At 34.6% G+C, this 26,857-nt stretch overlaps 1 protein-coding gene across 5 annotated transcripts in view; it reads right to left on the reverse strand.

Annotated features, from left to right (window-relative positions):
• STXBP5 (syntaxin binding protein 5) overlaps positions 1–26,857 on the reverse strand; it is a 102,400-nt gene that overhangs the window by 7,983 nt on the left and 67,560 nt on the right. The window contains exons 16-24 of one of the 5 annotated variants that reach the window (XM_042884113.1): positions 25,602–25,780; positions 24,176–24,301; positions 23,524–23,675; positions 15,791–15,853; positions 12,880–12,939; positions 12,710–12,757; positions 6,631–6,681; positions 1,923–2,162; positions 160–529 (exon numbers count right to left, since the gene is read on the reverse strand). In XM_042884113.1, coding sequence (XP_042740047.1) covers positions 160–529; positions 1,923–2,162; positions 6,631–6,681; positions 12,710–12,757; positions 12,880–12,939; positions 15,791–15,853; positions 23,524–23,675; positions 24,176–24,301; positions 25,602–25,780 — 1,289 coding nt within the window. Of the gene's footprint in view, positions 1–159; positions 530–1,922; positions 2,163–6,630; positions 6,682–12,709; positions 12,758–12,879; positions 12,940–15,790; positions 15,857–23,523; positions 23,676–24,175; positions 24,302–25,601; positions 25,781–26,857 lie in introns of all 5 variants that reach the window. The other 4 variants (XM_042884104.1, XM_042884128.1, XM_042884120.1 and 1 more) reach the window with 4 other exon arrangements.

Genomic DNA, 26,857 nt, shown 5'->3' on the forward strand with positions numbered 1-26,857 from the left:
AATCAAAATATTCAGCTCCCGATGTTAGAGGTTCATTATCATCTGAGCTGACTGCCCATTTTATTCATATTCTTCTGGAAAAAGAAATTTTCATCTAGGAGGAGACTCATATCTTATATATGTATATATTCATAAATATTACTGTCAATTATACCTTACCTAAAAGCCATAATATGTCCATTGGCACAGAAACATGCAAGGCAAATACTGTTACTCAATGATACTATATCTCCACGAAGAACGAAAGAAGTCTCTGTTATGTTATGCTTATAAATACAGTTCTGGGATGGCAGTGAAATAACTTTTGCTTGCTTTTCAGAACATATCACTGCATATTGGTTTTCACTGATTTCCTGAGACGATGAGGGGGACACTGAGACCGGTCGTCGCTTTTTCGATTTATCTTTTTCATCTTTATCTTCAGAAACATTGTGTTCTCTCCAGGGTTCATGTGCAGGTGGGACTAAAGATCCCGTGGTATCCAGAAAAGCCATTCTCAAGATTGCCCCTTTTAGCCTCAGGATGGTTCCTGGGAAATATAAATAGAGCACATTTCTATAACAGTCCTGAATTGTCATTCAAACTAAAAAAAATACTCCTTAAAGAAGCTAGAAGAATGAAAACTAAACTAGAGCGAAGACTTGCCTCTATCAAAACAGACTTAAAATCTCTGGACTTGAAGCATGTACAAGTGCACACAAGTGCATTCAATAAATTATTAAAACAGTTCTCAAAGTTTAAATACATAGGCATATACTCCATTAACATCAATGTAAATGTATTTATTAGGAGAACAAAGGTGGAACGCACATTTATACTAAATCTCATTGTCAAGCACAACTCATTTCATTCTCTCTGGAGGAACGCCCTGTGCACTCAGTATGTACCATAAACACAGTTAGTGAGAACTTTTCCTTCAAAATGGGTTCAGAAACTGGCAACTTGTTTTATTTTCTTTTTTCTTTTTTCCTGTATTTACATTTGAATCTACTTCTCTCTAGCATAAAATGAAAGAAAATGTTTTCCTTCTCAACTGTTTTGCGTGTCCAATTGTAGGCTGATACATTTCTTCTTTCACTCATTTAATCACACAGAAGCAGAAACAGGAAAACTTATTAAATGCACAATAAATCATACATACTGCAGCATTTTGTAAGGTTCATGCTGCAGCTCTGATGATTCAACATACTGTCAAGTCTATTCCCTTGTCTTTAACATAAAACATTACCAAATCTGAATACTGTTAATGCAAACATGGTCTAGTGATCATATTATTCATATCACTACTTCAGTCAAATAGGGGTGCAATTTTTCATGTTCAGATGCCATCTGGGGGTTCATTGTAAAGGAGAGCATCACACTCTGCAATGAAACTGTGGTAGTAGGAAAGCCAAATTTATTCCTAACAGTGTATTATTCAGCTTTTTATCTTAGTTTAGGTATCACTCAAAAAAAAAGTTAATATATCATTACAACAAAATTATTTGCTGTGTACCAGTAAAACAAAACAAGATATCTCAGTAATTCAAAGGAATATTTCATTACTAATAGTTGAAGTACTAAAGTACATAGCCCTTAGTTTTTATTTTTTTCATTATTCACTAAAATCTTCTTATGTTGCAATTAGGAAATACTCATAATGCACATTTCCACTGCTCAATAATAGTCACTGACTACATGAACGCTAGAAAGTCTGCTTTTCTTAACACGTATAGTTACATATTTTTATACCTTATAAGATCGTATTATCAACTTTGCAACTTTAAAATACTGGTCATAAAGAAAGCAACCTAGATTGTTAAACTTATTAGCTAGTACATATTAATTTCCAATTAATCCATAATTGAGAAAAAGTTTATTAAAAAAAGCATGAAGGACAACAACACTTTGCAGCCTTGAGTACCCATCTACTTTGTACTCACCACTAGGAGAAACAATAACAGGCTGAAGAAGTCTTTGCTCTCCTCCTGGGGGTAGGTTCAGTACAATGACAAGCACTGTACCGAGGGTGGTACCGACCCACAGGCATGGAGAAGGTGATGTATCAGCCTTTCTTGTGAAAGTTTCACAGAAATGAAGAGCTGAAATTGCCTCACGTGACTCTTTGTCAATGCTAGTTACACTAGAACTCCTGGATCGGCTGAAAGAGTTGTCTTTAACATCTGAAAATAAATCAGTATTAATTAATAGAACTAAATATAGGAATTAAGAAAATTAAGATTTGTTGTTTAGCATAAAATATTATGCATCATTCTATTGATTTTTACAACTATTTTACTTTTCCTTAATTGTATCTCCTTCTGATATGGTTTCCAGCATTTTATTCTGAACAAAGCATCTCAGATTTGCAGAGATAGCAATCAGGTAATTTCATGAATGACTTATCACAGAATGGACTATGTTAGAAGAGACCTTAAAGATCACCTAGTTCCAACCTTCTGCTGTGGGCAGGGCTGCAACTAACTAGATCAGGCTGCCCAGGGCCCCATGCAACTTGGCCTTGAATGCCTGCAGGGGTGGGGCATCCACACTATGGGCAACTTGTTCCAGTGCCTCACCACCCTCATTGTGAAGTTTCTATCTAATCTAAATCTTTTTTTTTTTTTTTTTTTTTTTAAGACTCTCATTATTTGCCCTGTCACTATACTTCCTAGAAAAGAGACATCCAGACAGCCTGATAATCTGTAATGACTCTCAGTACTGTCCCACTTCAGTAAACTGTCCAGAGGAGATCTTGGGCTATTAACACACACCTGAAGTTTTAATCAGAGAAGCATTCAAGGCTACCAAACACCACTTGGAACTGGTATGCAAAGCTAAAGATTTCTGTTTTGAATACAATGTGGCACCAAAACTTTTCAGGATGTCTTATTTTCTGCTTAGTAAGTAACTTCCTCTTTACATTGTGAATTCATATACTCACAAAAACCATCAAATTAGAAATCATGCTGCTCTATTCTAGCCATGTGCTGTGTGCATGTGGCAATACTTAATACATCAGCATGTCTGAATCTAACTGCACACTCTCTAATTAATGCTTTGCTTTCTCAATACATAATTCCAAAATTTTAGCACTAGACAATCCTTACCAGCACAAGTCTGATGCATGTCATATCATGACTTCCTAAAACTAAGTTAACATTTGTGGATCTTTGGATGGAGTATGGATGCAAGTGACATTTCATAAGCAGGACTTAAAGTATCAACATACCAATTTCATTAAACGATTGCAGAAATTTCTACAAGGAATTACATTTGAAAAAACATACAAACTAAATTTCAACTGAGTGAATGCAGACATCTAAAAATATGAACAATATCACAGGAGAGACTTATCTCACTCCAACAAGGACAGAAAAATTCTTGTCCTGATTATTCTTACTTAGTTCAAGTGTAAAATACCAATCATTAAGAAGGTCAACACCCAAATGCTGACATCAAGTTTTCATATTTAAAACCAATGTCTAGAAAAAGAAGTCAAATCAAATGGAAGAAAGTCTAATCATTGAAAATGATGAAAAAGATTGTGTTTTGTAATTCTTCTGATGACCACAACCTCTTAAGATGCTTCTTTAAGGTTTGAATATCTACTTGCTTTTTTTTTTTTGTAACTTTAACAGATTAATCACTCTGAATATAGTCAAACATTTGAATTTTGCTGACATTAAAACACATGCTTTGATAAAAACGCTTAGGTAGTTTAAAAGGTTAAAAAAAAAAGCTGGAATATATTGATACATCCAGAATATAAAAATGCAACTCAACTGTAAACTTTTTTCATAAAGAAAAGCTAACCCAAATCCTAGCAGCTTAGCAGAACTTCAGGGTACATGTGGTTTCTTTAATTCCACTCCTCTGACTTATGATTTGTGAACATACTTTCTGTATGCCTTAGTTCAGGTAAGAGCCTTCCCCTTTTCCCAAGAAAAATACAATTAATGCAATAGGCATAACAGGTATATTTCTTCGGCTGCAGCCGCTTGAACATCTGAAAAGTATACGTACAAATTCCAGATGTATTGAAAAAAATGTCAACAAAAATTAACTGGTCAGACAATACAGGCACTGTGGAGAGCAGACAATTGATCCACGGAAGACAATGGAGTAAAAGGCTTAACTGTATTAATGTGTATTTGTTTACCCTGAAGACACAGAAGAATCTATGGTTTGTTAATGGAATATTTTCAAATGAAGAGGAAGGAACAATGATGTGATGTCTCACTACACACCACTTCATCAGAAGGAAGGAAAGATGAGGATCTTCTGAGCAAATAAACTAAAGGATAGGATTTAGTGGTAATGGTAGTAACCAGCTGAGTTACAACAGTGCAAAGTAATGGTATAATGCAGACTAGAGCATGATGAAGACAACTTCCGTTTTAGGAAGGAGGATGAATGCAGAAGCACGCTTTGTTTTAGCTACCTAGGGAGGAAGGGTGTAGGTTAAAGATCTAGTCAGAAAAGTGAGTTGAAAGAAAACGCTCATGAAAGAGTGAAAGTGATCAAGGTTCAAGAAGTCATGGAAAGAAATGAGAGAAAATGATGAAGATATTGAACTTGGGAGAAAGGCACTTCAGTTGTTCCCTTGAGCCAGTAGATATGGTCACATAATTAATCAAAAAAGCAAAAATATAATTAAGTTGACAGTTACTAAAGAACACTATGCAAAAGCTATTCTACTGGGAGAAAAGATACTAAATAAAATAAAAACAGACTATCATCATCTCAGGAAGTTATTTACAGACTTGAAGAGTAAAATAAAAAACAACTTTTACTAGAACAAAAGGAGTTTTTTAAGTGTATATAGCCACACACAGGTATAGTCAAGCAAAACCAGTGAAAGATCATTAAAATTAGATATTAAAAGATACTTTATGAATTCTCAAGAAGTGAGTTGATCAAGTAAAAGTTCCATTATATTACTAGAAAAAAAAAAAACAACAGCAAAATCACAAATACTGAGTTCTTTCTTAAAAAATCTGTTTCTAATTATTTATTATTGAAGAATTTCAAACAAAAGAATAAATAAAATGAATTCAATAATATTTAAGTGCAAATGTATCCCAGTTTGCAAAGTCTGACAAAATGAACTCTAAACTGAAATCAGAGCTAAACTGTCACTGACGGTAGTGAGGAAGGACAGACACTAAAAAGACAAATAGAATTTCTGTGCTCATTGGTGTCAACAAGGCCATGTTAAATCCTTCTAGTTCTAGGCACAAGAGCTTTAGAAAGATGAAGAAAATTTCAGTGTCCAGAAGAATTATCAAAAGGCATCCTAGTCAATGTAAATTTGCAAAGGAGAGAGAGCTTAATTTCATAAAAACAAAACAAAAAAATGCAACAAAAATGAACAAAAACAAAAATTTAAACCTATCTGCAAAAAGACAGATTAGTGATATGACAGCTCTCAACAGCTATAAGATGTCTACCAAAGAAATGGAGTTACAGTTATCTGTGATCCTCGTGGAAAGGACAAGAAAAAAATCTGAATTAGTCTGGAAATAAGGAAGATGGTTTGACTAATAATTTATTTAACTGGCTATAAACCATACACGTTGCCTGGTATTTTTCTAGAAACTTATTTATTGGAGACCCGTGAACAGATGAGAGGTTAAACTGTCAGACACTTGGATCTTCACCACAGCATTGGAGTAAATGATCTCTGAGGGCTCCTTACGGCTTTACATTTCTGAGTGGAGCAGGCTTTAACGTAAATCAGGGAGGTCCAAATCTGAAGTTTCAGGATATTCTAAATATCAACTCTTCTCTTGCTGATAGTGGTAATTTTCAAATGCATGCTTCTGCACCTACCAGTCTGCGCCTGATCTGTATTCTACAGGGGCCACGGAAGGGATTCTGCTGCAGGAACAGAAGAGAGCTGTGACAGGCAAAAGGAAGCTTTCCTACTCAGGCTGTATCTACTGCTGCAGGTCTACAGCTGTTCCTGATCATCTTCAGAGAAAAAAGCTGAGGAGCTGGATCTGATCTACAAGCTGGCAGTCAACTTTTGATGACAAAGTAATAAAAATATGTCTATTCATTTGTATGTTGTCTTAGTTTAGCAGTACAAGCTTCATAACTGAAATGCTTATTATGTAAAAAGAATACTTTTTCAAAAAAATGAAAGTCTCAGACCGGCTGTCCATCCAGCAAACAACTGTATATCATTTTCTTTTATAGAAAGTGGTCTTAATATCATTAACACTTGTAAAAACATGTCCAACTTTTTCTCGGTCCTCAGCATATCCTCATTCCTAAATACTGTATTGTGCAATTTGAAAAGTATTGAATGGCTTCAAATTGGCAAGCAATTTTCCTTACAATAAATTACCTGCTTATTCACACTTTTCCTATCACAGCACTACTGTAAGAGTGACAGACGCCTAAAAAAAAAAATCACAAAAATGTGATAAGCCATGGACAAAATTTGCAGGCTTACCTTACAATGACAGCAATGATGTTTGTGCCAGGGAGCCCCCCGAAAGACTGGAATTTAAATTTAAGTTCTACAGTTCAAATAAAGCAACTCAGTCACAATAATTTACATAACCAAGGATTCTTACTTGTATGTATTCACATTCTGTAAAACAATTTCAGTAAATATAAAATTCAACTCTGTAAACTTACCTAAATCAGGCTTTAACTCAGTTGGCAAACTTAGCTTCCTGGACATCTTTGCTGAAAAGTGAAGTATATCCTTTTTTTAAAAAGAATAAACACAATTCTGCTGGCCTGCATTTGCCTCATTCCAATTATTTAATGTATCGTTGTTTATAACATTAACTGCAGTACTTAACAGGATTTCTGCTAAAGCAGAACGTCACTCTCACAAATGAGGCATGCAAAGTAGAACACGGAAGCCACTGTGATCCCCAAATATAGCATTTTATTACTTTTGCCAAACTTCATTTCCCCTTAGATGTCTGAAATAACTTGATATATTGGATGAATTTGGTTTGGCTCAAATTCAAGATTTATCTCTTCAGGTAAAAAGAGATAATACAGACTCTCAGCTACTACAAGAATGCACATTGAAACTTTCATAAAGTTCACGTCCCATCCACTCTTCTGCCCTACTTCTTGATCAAACCTGAGATACTTAAAATGGAGAAAAGATTAAATTTTAATTACTCTAAAATGTTAATGTAAACGCGTAAAATAAGCCAGTAATCTGAGATGCGATCTGCAATCTTAGAAGAACGAAGAAGTTACAAAGAATTTTAAAATGAGCAGCATACAAACTCCTGTAACACTCAAAGAGTCACATTTTAGCAATACTGTGAGGAAATAAAGCATGCATCCAACATGCTGCTGAAATAGACTCACTAGTAGTCTTGCTGCCATACATCCCCCTTTCATCTTTATTCCAATAACTACTGGAGAATGAAAAAAATAATGCAGTAGTTCAACTACTAGAGCAGCAACAGAATTTATTTCTTAGCCACGTGCCTGTATTTTGATTCATTGTTTAATTCTTTGCTATCTCATAAGAGAAACACTTCTCTACCTAAAACAGATGTTGAGAACAGTCTCAGTTTAAGGAGTACCTTGTAATGTATATCAGTCATAAAGTAGGATTGAATCTTTTTGCTCCTCTCACTTAAAAGTGGAACTCACTCATTCTAGTTGTCTGTTTAAACAAAAATCATTGTTTTTTACAAATCCTAAAAAAGAGCGTACGATTCGAAGTTACTTGCACTCCTTCAATAATGAAAGTACTTCACTGTATCATCAACTATGCTCATCAATATTGCAAAGTCTAGATAACTGAATGGTTGAACAGTTTTATTCTTGTCATGCATGATAAAAATTTGAGAGTAAGTCTCCAGAAATAATCTCATTTCCTTCGCATGTCACTGTTACAAAGTACGTCCTGGTCAAATTAAATTGAACTCAGACCACAGCGTTAGGCACTTCAACATATTCTGTCTGATGCAGGCTGCTTCTGAAAAGAGCACTGCAGCTACAGACATGCTTCCTACCTTCATGTTTGCATTGCTGCGGCCTGGCTTAACGATGAGGCCAAAACTTATCTTAATTAAGTTTCTGACAAGGACTGTTTTCAACAAGACTGAGTTCTGCTTCAGATCAGTGTTCAGCTGTGCATACAGAAAACTATGGTACGACACAGCAATAGCGACGAGGAATCTTTCTGCTGTCAGATTTAACTTGCATCAGCTTGAAGAAAGATAAAGAAACCTCATCTGGAATCGTGAATTACAAGATGAGCATTCCTCATCTTATATCTTATGTTCTGTTTTGGACAAATAAATTCTAAAAGGCTGAGATACTTAACAATAGCTTGCACACATACAAATTGAGCTATTTTTGTGAGGTTTTTGTTTGTTTGTTTGTTTTTCCCCACATATGAATATCAGCAATCATTCAATCACTTCAAAGACCACAGTGGTTGCTTCTGGCTTCTCAAATGAAAGTGTTTAATGATTTTAAGAACTTGGGGGAAAAAAAAAAAAAAGTGGCAGAAACTAAGTTACTTAGGCAACAGATAACATGGAATATAGGTTGGTAGTGCTGCATTCTAAGACTCAATCCTCACTTTTAGCTTTCTACTCATTAGTGGAAGGTCAGTTGCATGAACTAGGTTGATGAGGTAAAACAAATCTGTCCTTTGTATTTTTTAGCAAACACTAAAAAATGCTTCTCATTAATAGAATAAGAAAATAAATGAGTTGTTAAAAGAACATTACTGCTAGAAATTGTGAATACGTTATGCAGAGAAGTTACATTTAAAAACACGTGAAAAACCTCAATAATTCAAACCAGACCCTATTTAAAAAGCAGTACTGCCATCTTGTGTTTAGACAGAAAAGTGCCTCAAAAAGCAATAAGAAAATGCAAGTATTTCACAGCTAAATCATTTACTAACTAACATTACTTGGTGCAACAAGTAACTTGTATGCATATATGTCTTACAGTTTACAAGTTTCAGAAAATTCAGTTTTGCCATGCCATAGATGGAAAAACAGTACTGTCAGACATCACAGACATCATCTACATGAAAGATACTTTCTGGGGAAATGGAAAAAAAAAACTAACAAGATTGAGATATACAGAGAACATTCTCAGCATTGGTCATTTCATTCCAGTTGTACAACAAGGCAATGGTGATGGTGACTGCTCCTGCTGGGTGCAGCTGACCTCAAGTATTTGCTGTGATGCCACAGTTGAATACCTTGGTGGTGATGGTGATTGCTGCCCCATTTACAGCCAAGGCTGACTTTCTGCAACCAGTGCAAGACAAGGAGATGGAATCTAAGGAATCATTTTGCTGCTCTTATCAGATTGCTGCTCCAGGCAATGACTACTTTGCCTTGTGCTTATATCTACTTTACACTCTTCTAACGTACAAAACCTAAGGTCATACATAGGCATGTATATACATTTCCTTTTGCTGATTTATATAACCAAATATGTATCACATGAAAAGGAGATCAGACAACTGTCCAAAAACAGCCTACAGGATTCTTAGAGATTTCTCATGTTTGTCTTTAGGGAGCAGACGTGGAAGGTTACACTGGCATAAACATGTTGCATTTCTGTATGGCAGGCTCAATCAATTCAATGAAAAAAACCTGCTGACTATCTGAAACATGCCTCAATAGGAAACTGTGGCTTAGAAGTAATAGTTGTATCCTATTTGCAGCAAGTTATCCCAAGCTACTTTACAAACCATTATGTCCTAAAGTGTATAAATTTGAAAGCTGTATACCATTTTTCTCATACATCCCCTATTTAAGGAAACCCTTTGCTAAAAAGCCCTCTATAAACTGTAAGGGAGACAAGCATACTGATGTCTTGACAGACGAGAATGGTTTACATATAACATAAAACATTCAAAATTTCATAAGAAATATTTAAGCAGCATAGAATTATCTTCTGCTTCTTCATTGTATTTTTAGACATATCAAAGTCCCAAAATGATTCAGTGTTTGACAGCTACACAGAATGAAAAATATTTCTCAACTTACTAGCTTTGTGATGACTGAACAACCAAATATTGTACTGCTGATGGTTGAATGAAATAGATTATCAATGCTGAAATCTCAAAATTTGGTATGACTTACAAAATAATTTTACAAGAAAACGTATGAAAATAGATCTGCTTCGTATGCCCCACATTAAATCAGACAAAATGTTAAAAATGCTGGAAGAAGCTGTCATTAGAGTAACTAAGAACTTTGAGGCTCTTAAGCTTTGATGTTGTGAAAACAGGTTAAAAGGCAATGATTTTAGCATCGTTTGGCAAATTTAGCTGTGCACTTAGAATGTAAAAAATGTGAAAAATTGTGTTAACAGCTGTAGAGTATAGAAATCAGGAATTACAACTACTCTGCACGTTCGCCTAATAGTTTCGTTTGCAATTGTTCTTAAATTCCAGAAATAAAAACAATTTTTGCTGAAAAATAACATCTCCTGGGACAGTTTTAAAGAGAGATAATGGAGTATATGATATTTTGCATACACCTTTACTAAAGCTACTTACAGAAATGGATGTAAAAACACCTCATATTCTGACTGATTCAACGAGTGTATTTAACCACGTAAAGCTCACTGTACCAAATACTTAACTGACTAAAACAGAGTTGATGATAAATGGTGTTGTTTCAGTGTAAAATTAATGACAAAGTGGCACTCATATTTCACAAAACTCGCTGCCCATTTACACATCTAGCAGACATTTCCATTTAAAATAACAAAAAAGCAAAAAGCATGCAATCATTAAAAAGAGGTGGCAAAGCATTTTGCCTTATTTACATATACAGAAAAACTTATAAGTTCAGAAAATCATGCAGAAGAAAGATACGAGGTACAGAAAACATGGCAGCGGAGGAAAAACTAGAAAGACATTCCTTGCATGGCATTCAGCTACTTAAAACTCTAAATGTGGATGAAATAATTGCATTCTTTACACTTCCAATAAATTGCACAAAACACAGTATGAACTGACTGGTAAACAGTTATGAGTTACATATGAAATGCATTATTGTCTCAACTCTGCCTTGAACTTTCACCCTGAAAAAGGCTTTGCTTGTAGAGGTTATAGTATTTCAGTTGTGAAAAACATTCACAGCATTTTCAGTTGTAAGGCTTCAAGCTGAAACAGATGTCAATAGTTCTACAGAATTACCATTAGCATGCTTCATTATTCTTGGATATTACTCTTTTAAAAAAAGGGAAAATTAAAATCATAGTCACATTAAAAGACTCCTATTCTGCGCAAAAAGAAATAAGTTCAGGAGACTGCTTCAGGACAAAAGGAAAATATCTCATCAACAGGCACTGACATACTATGCACAAGACAAGGTGTTGTTTTTCTCATTAAATGAACTGAACATAAGTTTCCAGTTAGCCTGAATCCTTTAGGAGAACACATTAATGAATATTAACATAAACCATACTCAAGTTTTTCCGATCATATAATTGAATTGACATAATGATATATTATTGAGAGAGATTTGCTTTCTTTAATTATGCCTGAGTTTCCACGCTCAGAGCACCTCTTCGTTAACCTGTTATCAGTGCAAGCAGTGCTCAAGTTAGTACTGAGCAAAGGGCATATTCCTCATGTTGTGCCTCAGATACCAATATTTCATCAGTCACATTTAGCTTGTTGAATTCTGAACAATTTTTGGTGGCTGAACTGTGATAAAATGGATTAGTGGATTAAGAGAAAAACTAAGTTTTCAATCAGCAAATCAGAGGGAGAACACTGAAAAAAATCTCTTCCTCCATTGCTGTGAATTACAGTCCAACACAAACTATGAAGTAGTACTTCAGCAAACATATTCACTATCTAAAGTAATCATAGGTTTTTGACCTCGCAAAAGATAAATATAAACCTTCCAGTGATTTACTAATGCAACCAATGAAAACATAATGAAACTTCAACAGTGATTCTGAAATGAAAGTAACCATATCCCAGGTAAGAAAGAAGAATCCTTTTCCCAAAATCACTCAACCTCTAGCTTTCATTTATTTAATGACCAAATAGCTGTAAGAAGAGCTAGTTTTCATTCCAATCACAAAAGGGTTCAATCTATGGCCTGCATACAACATATTCCAAGGCAGTCTGTTACCAAATTTTTAAGACAAGTCTGGAGCTGGTAGGCAATTGTGTCACAGCTGGACGCAGAAAAATAAAAACAATTCTGGAACAATAACGGAGCATACTGGTAGATGTTACCAAATCATGATTTGGTAATCATGATCAAATGATTAAATGAGAACATTACACTACCTCTATCTTGATCACTGTAATATACAAATCTGACCATACGGCTATGAATGTAACACAAAAGAAAGAAGATTAGCCACCTGTACCCTTGCATAAGTAGTGGAATAATGTTGTAACTTGCATAGACTGAACTCCTAATACAGATTAGAATCTTACCCATCCAGAAAATAGAAAAGTTCATTTGCAAAACAGAAAAAAAAAACAAAAAACCCAAACCAAACAAACCAGAATTTAAGCCACCAGCATCCCTGATTTTTTAAAAATCATTCTGCCCAGTATATTTAGCATAGAAGCAGCCCACAGAATTACCAAGTAGAATAAAGAATGAAAAATTATTAATTGAATATGCATTGAAATTTGATTTTTAAAATTTTAATTTATTTTTTGCTGCAGGGTTAGTGGTGCATAGAGTGAGACACAGGAACAGAAAAGAATCTTTCTAGTTCCTACCTATGTCATTGGCTACCATCTTGGAAAACTGTCTGCTTTTGGTCTTCACTGCAAATAGTATTTTAATAAAAAAAAAAAAAAAAAAAAAAAAAGGTCAATATATATATCAAAGGATAAACTCCAAAAAAAACAAAAACAAAACCAAAAACTAAGGAAAAAAAATACTGTACCCTTTTCTATAAAATTATTCATTTTTTGCTCATCATCATCAGAATTTGGTGAACCAGAACCTACGAGCAAAGACAGAATGAAATAGATATACATTTATTTTTGATGCATACCCAATGTATTATTAAAAGCTTTCAGTTTAAGGTAGAAAAGAAGATGTACTGAATTATCAAAAACTGATACTGGTATTCTCTGGTAGCTGTGCTAGATGCTGTGGATTCCAAATTATTCTTGAGAGTCAGGAATTCTGCTATATTGAGGTTATCCACAAAAATTGTAATGCAAGGTACTATTCTGTGCAGGGCAGAAGTTATATTGCTAGAAACGTTTCCCTCACTGAATAAAATGCTTATGTTGAATAACTAGATTACTCTTGTAATCATGACTCCAGACAAAAATTCATCTAAATGTGATTCACAGAACAGAATTTATTGCTGGCAGCAATAAATGAGAAAGCTTTTCAAATCTGTTTCTTTTCAGTGCAATAAATAATTGTTCAGCCACAGTTCTTTTCTGCCAACAAAGATTTCTCAAAATTCTTAATACTGCAGTCAGCAATGGTGGCTGTAAGTCCCACTGTTTGAAGCTTCCTATTGCCATGAAGCAAAAACAAACTTCAACAAAAAAATAGAAAATTTTACTGGATACTATTTTGTGAAAGTATAGAAATAAGATACAGTGACATCTGCAAACATAAAAACATGCTGGTTTACAATGAGATGTTTTACGGTCAGATTAGTGTCCTCAGAGTCCTCACTTTGTTACTACCTAATTTCAGTTAAACAAACAAAACAAAAAAAAAGGGGGGCATAAAGCTACTACCCAACCCTTGCACCCACTGCACCTCCCTCACTAGCATTTCTGTATTATTAAAAAAGTAGAATACAATTGACAGTCTATTTTACAGTCCTCTGAAATTCATTAACACCCATTGGAGGAAATTAAATGCAACTTAGGTTCTTCTTCACCTGTATGCTGGAAGGTGGAAGAGAATCACAGAATCACAGAATGGCCTGGGTTGAAAAGGACCACAAAGATCATCGAGTTTCAACCCCCTGCTATCTGCAGGGTCACCAACCACCAGACCAGGCTGCCCAGAGCCACATCCAGCCTGGCCTTGAATGCTCCAGGGTTGGGGCATCCACAACCTCCTTGGGCAACCTGTTACAGTGCGTCACCACCCTCTGTGTGAAAAACTTCCTCCTAATATCTAACCTAAACCTCCCGTCTCAGTTTAAAACTATTCCCCCTTGTCCTGTCACTATCCACCCTCAGACAGCCATTCCCCCTCCTGTTTATATGCTCCCTTCAAGTCCTGGAAGGCCACAATGAGGTCTCCCTGGAGCATTTTCTTCTCCAAGCTAAACAAGCGCAGCTCCCTCAACCTTTCCTCACAGAAGAGACGCTTCAGCCCTGAGCAAATGCAGACTTCAACCCGAATAGTGACTGATTTGCTTTATAGGTCATACTGTGTAACAGTCAAAGCTAATAGTACAGTCAACCCACTCCTACAGACTTAAAGTAGCTAACAAGTAAGCCATTGGTGTCAGTGTGTTTCTTTCTTCAGTGGCCAACTCTGTTCTGGAAAAAGTTCACTTAAATCCAGCCTCTGTCCTGCATCTTAAACTCAACAATATTGTGCAACTGATTTACCCAAACTCTCTCTTATCCCTGTAGCAGAATGTTCCAGTCTTGTGACCACACCCCAAAAAACCACTAAACTTAGAAACTAAACCTAAGGAATTGCAGCTCTTGTCTTACCCATAATGGCTGGCCTTCCCCAGCACACACAGACCAGAGTGTTCTGTCACCAGTGAGGTGACAGCTTGCCAGTCTCCATCCCTACTTTCAAGTACCTTTTTCAAAGGAAATATTGGAGAAGTCTGCCGTGAATATTTCTCATTCATGAAAAACTGAGAGAACTAAGGGAAGCAAGATGAAGTTCAACTTCACTACTACAAACATCTACAGGGCTTGCAACTGTGGCTTCTCACCTCAGTCTTTTGTCCATTCTCTATTTTTTGAATTCAGAATTTTTTTTTAGTATTGCATGTGCACCTAGAAAGAAATATCCAAACTGCATTACATTTTAACCTAGTCTACTACAACTCAAACAGGAGGGATGGAGAATAGGCAAACTGGTAAATTTAAGATTTTTCCAAACCTTGACTCTTGTCCTACTGCACACCTTACAACAGGTAAATCTGCAACTTTGACCTTTGAATTTGGAGTGGGGATTTGAATGAAGCAGATGAAGAGACACAGTACTACTTTAAAAATCCAGCATTATTCTAACAAAAAATTTGCTGATTACAACAAACATTCATCTCTAATACTATATATTGACACGTAATATTTACATAGTTATAGTTTCAATTAGCCAACATTGAAAAAAAAAATCTAAGTAATACATCATTACTGCAGCTTTCCTTTAGAATAGTCAAATGCAGGAGTAGTGACAGAACTTTTTTTTTTAAGCAGAGAAATCCTACTTTGTAAGGATGTAAGCCTCTGAAGACTTCTGATTCCAAAGGAAAAAAAAAAACTAGCTCCTTTGCTCCTTCTGCAGACTTTTCTTAAACCACTTTTGAGGACTCTGAGACACCAGACACATGTACTCCTAAAGGAATTAGAGCATCTTTTATCAGAGTTTTAAAATTCGATTGTGCCGTGGAGTATGTTCCTTACAACAAATATTACAGATTTTATCTCTTCACTTATCTTTATGACATTTCTATTGCATCTATTAAATTAATCTTCCTTTAAAAACACAGTGGTGCAGCACAGCAACATTTTTCAGGAAAGCTACAACAACTTGTGAGAAGACTACAGGCTTTATGCAACTAGTCTGTATTCAAGTATGCCATCTTCCATGCAAATAAGAAGCTGAAAATCAGACTAAGTTATGATTACCTGAAGTGGGTGATTTGCAGCGATCTTCTGGCACCACTGTACCCTCATTTATATCACAAAGACCTGCTGGAACACAAAAATAGCATCTAATAAGCATGGCTGCTATTTTTTCCTTTCTTCCATTGCAGTTAGAAACTGGATATTTAATTAGATACAAACCAGATGGTTGTGGTAGAATTTGTTAGTATTACACTGTTGTGTTTTTTTGTTGTTTCTTTGTTTTAAATTTAGACATCAGCCGCAGTGACTGTAAAGCCGCTTCATCCTACTAAAGATTTCTTACTGGATTTTACAAAACATACTTCCTCATTAAATTTCAGTAAAAAAGAACCCTCTTTTAAGTATGAAAATAATCTGAACAGTTAATTCCATGCCATGAATGTATGTTAAGTACACATTTCTGTTTTGAAAAAAAATTTTATATATATATATATATATATATATACACGCATATATATATATAATTGCAAAAGAAAGTCAGGTAGAAGAGGATCTTGAAGATGACAACCACACTCAGATATATAACCAGTGTTTTTCACAATTTGCTTACCAATTTGCTTACAATTTGTTTTCAGCTTTATCTGCTGCAGTGGTGAGCTTTATATTTAATGTTGTATTACAGAGGTCAGCTTGGAGTTCTGCTGGAAAATGTCACTTTAAGATTTTACAGTATTTGGGTGCTTCCTAAAGTTCATTCTTTACACTTCAGTAATGCAATTACATTTCAGTAAGGAAATAAAGCACAGGAGTTCAGCATCTGATGCTAAAGATGGAATAATTTTTAGGATCATAAGATAGCTTTCACGACATGAACCAGGAGCTTAAAGATATGTTACCATTTTCATTTTTGATAGGAAATTGCCAGCAAAACAGCCCAGGATAAAGTATTTTATTAATATATTAAGGTGAATTATGCACATATAATTTATATATATTTTGTATATATATGTATATAATCTTGTTTTCCTTCAGGGATATTTTATGTGATACTAATGTAAACAAGAATGCAATACTTTACAGAAATTAAATAGGTAAGTAAATAAATACTTGTTAAATAGGAGGTTTTTGCATGCACGCTGGCATTTCAAATAAAGTTAAAAACCTCCAGGGGAGTAACAGCTGAAGCAACAAGAGATTGAACAGGCAAAGCCTATCTATATAGACGCATTCAACAGTGCATCTGTAATAATTATTCCCATATTTTTTTTCCTCCTCTCTTTCCCCATATTTATTTCCTCTTCTATACAAGTGTTAGATTTCCCAATTATCAAAACCAAAGGTAATAATTTAAAGGAAAAAAAAGACATCATATCACTGTGGAATCCATTGAAGTTATGCTACATTCACACACTGTTATATTTATGCAATATAGCTTTTTGGTTTATTTAAGACTAAAAGCATGGGCAAATTGCACCTCAAAAAACTCAGTGATGACGGTGATGTGCAAATGACCTTATGAACAGGTAAAGCCTGCACTTAACAAAAGTCAAAGAACTGATTTCAATTTGAAAACATATGGGGATATCCCAGGTAGAAGCTATATGTTTTCTTTCTCCTGCATAGTGGTAAACAATTTTAAGTATTTTTTCTAAAATCATAGAGTATTATGGGATAATCATGGTACATGTTCTCCCACAAAGTACATTTTCACCTCCAAAACCACCAGTTTAAAACACACTTGAGAGTTTATGCATTCTGTGCTACCCAGGGCTGTGTAATATTTTTTTTTTCAAAAAGCCATAAGCTGCTCTCCCAGCAAGCAGTACAATTTTCAGATAGTACCAAGGGTAGGCTATATACATTCCACTCACACATATTTAAATAATAATGCCCAAGATACTTTTAAAGGCAATTTTAGTGTTTGTTATTCTCTCAGGTATGGTCTGAGCAGACTACATGCTACAAGTTCATGCTTAGTAGCTCTACTAATCCTAAACACAGGGGATCAGTATCAGCTTAGGGTTAATGACCTTTATGGTTAACATTTCTGGAAATTTACAGAGCTCTATTATGACTTGGGAGTATGGGGTTAGCATTCCAGGAACATAGCCTTGATGATACCCAATAGCCTTCAAAGGTAAAGGAAGATCCTGATAAGATTTTTATTATGCATGTAAAATGGAAATGAATTTTTGGTACTGGGAACAGTCAAGTAAATAAATACTGAACATTCAGATATGACTGCAGTTCACCTGAAACAGGTATTCAGCATCTCCCTACTCTTTCAGCTTATGGAAAGCAAAGACAGCACAGAACATTTTTGCTGGGCTGGCTATGGCATCACTAGAAGGAATTAAAAAAAATTCCAGCCAACCACAGTCTATCAGATTAAAAGTTGCTTCTTATGCAAAGTTGTTTTAGGTGTCCTGAACCTTTGAGGTGGACTCTTCTCATAGTAGCCATTGAAGAAATTGCTTCACCCATAGAGAACAGATGTCATTTTGGTATTTTAATATTCTTTCATAAGTGACGGCTTATTCTTGTCACCTCCTACTTTCATTTCACTAACCCAACAGAAATCTTTGCCAGAGTTGCTGGGAGGGATTTGAAAATGAACAGTTCTTAAGTGTGAGGGGAAGCAGTTCTTGCCAGCATAACAAAGGAGTATCTACAAGGTTTGCAGGCCTTCAGTCTGAAGTTAGGACTCTGAGGAATGCCCATTCATCAATATTCTTGTAGCAACAACAGCCTAAAATGCATGTTTCTAGTGGCAGCAATAATTAGATCTGGTTGTCAACAATCAGGCCAAGAAAGAGCAGAGTATAGACTAAATTTTGTGCCAAGACTGCTGCTCAGGGAAAACTATTTATGCATTTGTCATGATTTAGAAGATGATGTCTTCTGACTTAACTAAGAGCTACTTACTACTGTATCCCTTATGAGAGTGGTATATCTGTACATAGCGAGCCCGGATAACTGTGAGAGCAGCATAGTTTCTATATGTACAATAATTCAAAAGTTTTTCTAACAGGTCTGAAACAGGTGGAAGAAAATATATCCAAAGCAACTCATCCAGCCTACTAAAATTTTGAGTTTGTTCTAGATCTAGGACAGAAGCAGGCTAGAAGAACGGCTCCGAAAGTTCACCTTAAAACATGCTCCCCAAGGCCTTTTGGAGTTTGTTATAGAAGTCTGACAGTTTAGATCTGGTGCCATGCTCATACATGCCACACACATACCTAATGTGCATGAAGTTCTATTATAAAACACATTAACATGAGCACTTATCACTCCAGATCCAAGTACAGCTTCAATTCTGACTTGCCAGGACAACAACAAACAATGCAGTATCACGTTATGTGGATTTGCTCATTACTGAAGATGGCAGGTTTAAACAACGCTCTTTGAACAAATACTAAGGAAATCCTCACAGTAGCAATATTAAGAGGACAAAACTGTGCTGTGCTTTTAAAAACCGTCTCGGTCCCAGATCATGCTCCTTAGGGAGCCAAACTATACAAATCCGAAGTCTAAGTTTAGGAATTTAACTTCCCATCTCCTTCTATTGTAATTCTTTAGAGGAAGAGCTGAACTTCTCACACTTGTTTCCTGTAAGAAGTGTAATCCTGCTTTGACAGGAATAGTATGTAGCCAAGAACAAAGTCATATACCTACACACTTGCTTTCACTGTAATAAGTATTGAGGTTACAATTTGATACTCATCTTAATGAATAACTCGCATCAATTGATCCAACGGAAAACCTCAAAACATTCGTATCATAAAACTACTTGCTAATTGTATGCATAAGATTTATACCACTAAATTATGGCATGATGCTAATTATTCTTGCACATAAATCCTGGAAATCTAATTAGTCATCACTGCTATTATTTGACAAAGAGGAGGAAGGGACAGAAAAAAAATAATTTTATGTAGTAGTTCTTATAAATAGCACTAATTACTGTTACTCAATATGACCTGAGTTGCGTCTGTGAAATACTAAGGTCTGTACACTTTATAATCTCAAGTACCGATATAGCCAATTTGTGCGCTGAATTCTGAATTAAGTTTTATGATTTCAGGCTTACAAATGCACAACTCACGAGGGATTTTAAAGCCAATTGGTCCTAAGTTTTCCATTTCAGAACTAAAGCCTGATTAGAAGACCAGGAAAAACTAATCTTCTAATAAGCTCTTAGCTTCTTTCTGAACTCTAGTAGCAAGAAACTTGAAATAAACACAAAAATGAATTAAAAGAAATAATGCTATTAAAGATGGAAAAGATATCATGCTGCATTATAAATTCCCTAGAATTACAGTCAAAATTAACTAATATGTTGAGTTTTGTGAGTTCATATATATACATCATTCAGGCACTTATATACCAACTTCACTGGAAACAAGTCCAATTAAAAATTTGAACTAGCTTGATGTGAAAATACGAGCATATTAAACAACTGACTTGAAAGAGTCAGAAAAGCCCCCTAATCCAGAAACCAAACTTTATGCTTCAGTACTATATTTGGCTTAGTCACAGCTGACGTTGGTCTAGTTTAGTTCAAGTATAAGTTTAAAAAAGGAGTGCTGAGGTCTAGATTCAGTTCAAGGAGAAAGAGGATGTGAGAAACAACCAGAACAAGCACTCTCAGTATTTACTTCTACTAGTTTTGATTTCAACAACTGAAATCCTTGTAGGTTACAATAAAAAGAAAAAAAAAGTCTTTAATGCATAAGCAAAAGTCACATGTAAGCAAAAACTGCTTCTATTTTGTCAGAATAATCTTGAACTGCCTCTAATAAAGCATATGAAGTGTTATAGAATGATACAGATTTTTATTTTAAAAAATGTAGTACATTGTACTAACTGAGAAATAACATAAAACCTTGCAACTCCCACCAGCACTAAGTTTTAAAAGAGTGAAGGTTGTTATCTTTGGTTGATTTAATTATGGAGCTAACGTCTATTGATACATTCTTTCGTGTAGTCCTACAGTTACGAACTGTTTGATACTTGGTTCCAGTATTGTCTGTCTTCTTAATGGCTCTGTGATCCTGTCACATTTCAGAAACAGTATATCAAGCAAAGATCTCAAACAGGGAGGATAGCATCAAGGTTAAGAAATAAACACTTACAAAAACGTGTTATAACATATTGAATATTCCAGGTAGACTCAGCTTTTCAATTGCTAGCTTTGGAAAGTAATTCTGGGAGTACTGTCCACCTTTTCCTTCCCTTCAAAATGACAAAGGAGCAGCCGATCTTGCCTTTTAGTTCTGTATCATCTCAAAGCAGAAGCATTTCTTTTACATATCACTCTCTCCCTTGGCAGCAGATGATGGAAGACAAAGAAAGTCTACCATCCCTGAAATGTATTTTTCTCTCTCTTTGGTAAAACAAAACAAAACAAAACAACAATAACAACCAAAAACAACCAAAAACAAAAAGCAGAACTAATAGAACTGGACCACAGTCTTAAGTGTTTCTTTCACCACCACTACCGAGGTTCCTTGGATTTTGTTTTATTCTACTCCCTATTTAGCAAGGGAGTCAGATTTCAAACTTCTGCCCAAAGGCTGGAGAAAAATGACATGCTAGGGAAAGGAATCATATACTTTTGAAGTCAAGTCCATATGCTCTGAATTCTTTGATGCTGTGAATGTTGGAATAAGTCAGAAAAACCCTGAGGTAACTCACATTTCTGATGGGCTATGACTCTACTGCGGTGCTCTTGAACATCAAAAGTGCTTGGAAATCTTACAGGGCTGGACAATACACTAATACCTCCACTCTCAATCCCTATAAAGCAACATCTCAGTAGAAGGAAACTTCCACTTGAACAGACAAATCATTGTGTTTTACAATGTTAAAAAGTAAATTAATAATAATAACCATAATCAAGCATGAATTCTCAAGCTTTTTCTTACAGTACAGAGAACAAGTAAAGGCAGATTCTAGCCTTGGTGCTCAGAGGACTAATGGATTTGATGGTAAGATCTTGGGACCATAGACATCAGTAACTTCTAAGATTAAAGATTCTAAGATTATCTTAGATCTCGCTTTCCTTCTCCCTCCTACCCTTTCCCCCTAATACAGAGACTATTATGGTCATTCTTTTTTTTTCTTCCCATTTCTATTAGGGATGTCATGAACAAGAAATACGATTGACGTATGGTTCAAAACAGTTTCTAAAAGTAAAACAATTATTTAAAATGGTATAACAAAAGTATTTATGGTAAGTGAACAGCAAGTAAAAAAAAAAATCAAATTCAGATGTTCAAAAATAGTTTTCTTTTGGTCATGAGATGACTTACTTATATAAGAGGTGCGAAGCTTTTTCACAGACTCTGAATATAAGTTAGAAAGGCCGCACATGCAAGAAGCCACAGTCAGCATACCTTTACGCAGCAATGAGAAAAGGAAAGATGGAGAGACTAACAGTACATTTGAGACAGAAAAGCCAGTTGAATAACTTGTATAATGAGGTTTATAAAATGCTCTTGCCATGCAGATCATTAGTATTAAAATGTAAGATTAAAAAAATATACAATTTCAGGTAATAGTTACATTAATGAACAAAAAGGACTCCACTGAGGAGTATCTTAGAGATACAGTTGTAATACAGTTATGCTGAGCATTAAACAACAAAAAGCAAGAAAACAAAGTGATTAATGTTTAGCACTACAAAAAGCAGTTTTAAACATAAATGCATGCAGCACAAGGCAAGTCCTTTACTACCATGAGACATTAACAGAGTGAACCAGTGAAGTTACTTCTTTCTCTCTGAATGCTTTTTTGTTTTAATACTTATCTTTCTCTACAACAGAAAAAGACATCTGTCCCCAAGAACCGTGTGTGTTCCTCTCTAAGCTAATTATTTTTTTAAAGCACCTTCCTCAGTTGAAGAAATCTGACAGATGGCAACAAAATCTTTCTCAAACCGAAGATTTACTAAAATATGTCCAGGAGCATCCATTTTCACTTCAGTATAACACTACCTGAACTTTATTCTGAATCACTTAAAGTAAACCAACCATGAAGTTTTCTAAACAATGTGTTTCCCAATAATAATCATTTGGAGGCAACAGTGATGTTGTTAACAGTTCCATTTTAGGTGTTTTAAAAATTAGCTTAAAAATATCAACTAAAACTATTTTCTCCTTATTATTTAAAGTTCTAACTTTTCATTTTGCCAATAAAAATGTTTGGGATTTTGACTGAAAGATTACTTTCCTCCTAGTATAAACTACCACCTTTCTTCAGTATCTTTTCAAAACAGTCATTTTTACAAAAAAAAAAAACTTTAATTCGTTCATTTATATCAAAAGCTTCCTTTAAAACAAATATAAGAGTATACACAGCATAACACTCTTTCTAGACAAAGGCTGAAATAAGACAGAAAATGATCCCAGCAGATATGCTGGGTATCTGCCAAAATTAATGGGCTCATATAAGCTTATGATTTGGGTACTAGGATTATGAGAAATACCAAGATATTAAATCTCCTCCCAGCTGTGCTAGTAAGTTAACAGCATAAATCTACTGAGTTTTTATAGCTTATATCTATACATACAAAATTTCTCCCCTACTGCTTTTTTTTTTTTAAACATACATTACGTTAATAAAAATATAAGTGATTATATCAAGCATCAATAGATTTCATTAAGCAATATTTTTGAAATAACAAAATTGAGAAGGCAAAAGCATACATGCATTCAGAGAACAGACACTATCAGCTCAGAAAAGGTCAGAAGACAGGCAAAGTTGTTTTCAACAGGCTGTGGGTTACTCACCTCCAGATGGCTGACGAGTTTTTCGGGGAGATCGTGGCTCCCTACGATAAGGATCATTGGAACCATACAGTTCAATAGTGCCAAGATTCAAGAGGACTGTCTTCTGGAGGTAATCAACCATGGCAATACCATTACAGTTTCCAAAAACTACTCTGGAAAAAGATAACGTGGAAGGAAAGATAACGCTAATGCGAGTATAATTTTATTTTGATATTTTTTGCTATGCAGAATTTTAAGATTTCCCATTTTTTTCATATTTTATTATTACTACCTTTTAATAAATTGCTATAAATTAAGAGCATGTACAAATTACTATTTTAGAATGTAGCACTGTTTAAGCATTTACTTTTTAAAACATGTAATGTTGAGTAAAGCAGATCATTGTTCATGCCAATTTATCCAATAGAGCCTTAACTGACATATATTCTTAGCTTTACAGTGACAACACACATAAGGAAGAGTGATGTTGATTTGTGTGACATTCACATCATCAGGAACTACCACAAACCACCAAAATGAACTATCAGGAAACACAGAAATCTAATTGCATCTTTTCTGTTGCTGTAGACTTTGCACGAACACACGCTGACTTAGTTTTTAACAGCAAATGCTTTTGACAGAATATTGAAAAAGCTGCGTAGAATATACTTACAGGCCATACGCTGAATTGACTGCTAAGCTGGTTATCTGCTGAGGAGGTTCTCCACTCACCCACACTAGTTGGATAACTAGCTCAATTTGGTAGCCTGGAGACTGCTTAAGAGGAGAATTTTTAACTCTGCAAAGTAAACAAAACATCACATTTTTATGACTCTGAAGTGCTCTTAAATGTGCATAATTCACTGAATTTGGTATCACATTGAACTTTGAAAAGTTTGGAAAACTGTAAAGAAAATAATGGTGTATCAGTTTCACAGAACAAGTATGAGATGGTGGGGTAGGACTGAAGGTCTTGGAAACACATTGCGCATTGATGAACAAACTTAGGAATGTCCTACAGAAAGTATTAAGACTCTCTTATCTTTTGAATTAAAAAAAAATCCTCTATACAGATCATCAGGTCCTCCAAGTCCTGAGTTTCTTTTTTATCTATTTAATATTTTGATTTGCCAATATTTTACAAAATCTCTTTTTGTCTTTCTAACTTCATTTAAACTTACTGTCTTCAATACATTTATATAACTCAGTATAATCAAGAAGATACAAAACTAATCCTCAGAAAAAATAAACCTGTCAGAATTAACTATTTTCTAGATGGATGAACTCAAGAAATTGAAATCTAAGATTGGAGTTTAAAGTTTCAGAAAAAATTAAATACATGTCTTAATTTTATATCTGAAAATAGAGTGCAACATAGATTTTATAACAAAAGTTGATAGTCAAGAGGTCTCAAGATGCACTCTTGTAAAAGAGTAAAAAAAAAAAAAAAAAAAAAAAAAGCAAGTCTTCTGTTAACCTTAATTTCTCAGTGGAATAAACACACAGAAATACACCAAAAACTCCCAAAATTGGGAGAAATATCTCCCAATTTAAAAACTGAAAACAATTAAAAAATTGAATAGTTCTAAAAACTTACACTTAAAAAAAATAAGAGGCATCATGAGAACAGACTGTTGTTGCTTACAAATAACTAACAAGTGATGCCTATTCAAACATACTTGGCCTAAAGTTAAGCAGAGCTGAAGTGTTAAGTGATCTGTTCACTTCAATGCACACAAAAATTTCAAAGTAACTATACTGCTCCCATTTAAAAGTTTGCTCTAAAGCATGAACATCTATAACTATATTAACATCAATGTTAGTAAAATTTCCTAAAGCAGGCTGAGTTATATGGTGATTATCTTCTGATTTATTTTTTTAAATCACCGAGAATTATGACATTTATATAAATTAAGATTAAAATTGTAATTTCTTGAAACAGAATTCGGATTTCAGATATTTGGGGGATGTTGTTTTAGAAAACAAGAGTTTCACTTACAGTAGCATTTCTACATTAATTTCCGAGTACATATCGTCTCACAATGTAAATATTCTTGAAAAGTTTCACAAATAACAAAAGCATAACAGAATATACTTACTTTAAACATGGGACATTATCACGAAGGCCATCAGATGAACTGCTACTAGTAGATGGATGAGACTGGGGAACAATGGACTGAGGATTGGAACTCGTGCCAGGAGTTGGTAATGGTGGTATCTGTTCACCATCTGGAGATTCAATGTCATTTATTTCATATAACAGGCGCACTTCCAGCATCTGCAAAGTAAAAATAAAGCAAATAAATAATAATTTTTAAAAAAGCTGGTCTTTCAGAAAAAGTGTATGATTAAGCACAATTAAGATACTAGTCTTAAGGGAGACATTCGGGACTTCTCTATCTTCAGATTGTAATATTTATGTTACTATTATCTTTTTAAACACATATACAGTCTTCAGAAATATAATCATTCTAGCCACTTAAGATTGAATATGTGATGGTTAAACCTTGAAAATTAACTTATTTTCCGCTATTTAAAAGTTTCTTGTTTATTACTGAAAAGAAACAAAATACAGGAAACAAAGCCCGTTTAATCATCATTCCAAGCATGTAATACAGACATGAAGGAGGCTTATTTTATGTTGTTTTAGAATGTTAAAACTAGGAAGAGCCATAGAACCTAGCTGACCTGCTCATACAGTGGCACTATTTAATTCATTGCTCAATGTTGCATTGAGTTAGGTCATAACATTTAAAACAATAAATTCATCATATTTCAGATTAGTATTAATTGTGTAATCATTAAGATCTTCTACTGTTTGAATCTCAACATTTGGAAAACAGAACTTAACTCAGACCGAAAGATCTATACAGTAGTTTTAAAAACACTTCAAGTACTGAATCGGCTTGCTGACTGCTGATTTCTAAAAACCTTTCAGAAAAAACAACATTCCCTTAGAAGGCAGTGTGCATGAATACGAGTAAATACTTGAAGGAAAAAACAAGCATGTCTTATCTCCTTTACTGATATTTGTCTGAAGTGGAAAAATAAGAAGAAAAAGAACAGCATTATCATTAAGGCAGTACTCAGAACACAGTGTATTTGATGACTAACAACCTTCAAGTTAACTTTCAGCTCGTTCATTCCAGATAAGTGAAGTTGCATATGTGTGTTTGATTTAACAAAGGATTTGAACTCTTGTAATAGAATTTATCCTGGAACCTTACAATCAAACATGACAGCAAAGTCCTAGACAGAATTTAGGGCATGTATGGTGTACCCTTCTTCTATATCTGTACACCAAGACAGATTATAATGATTAGGAATCAAGAAAAAGAGTCATCAACTCCCTCAC

Source organism: Lagopus leucura, unplaced genomic scaffold, assembly GCF_019238085.1.
Source record: "Lagopus leucura isolate 7727_CA_CO unplaced genomic scaffold, USGS_WTPT01 Super-Scaffold_73, whole genome shotgun sequence".
Taxonomy (NCBI): Eukaryota; Metazoa; Chordata; class Aves; order Galliformes; family Phasianidae; genus Lagopus; species Lagopus leucura.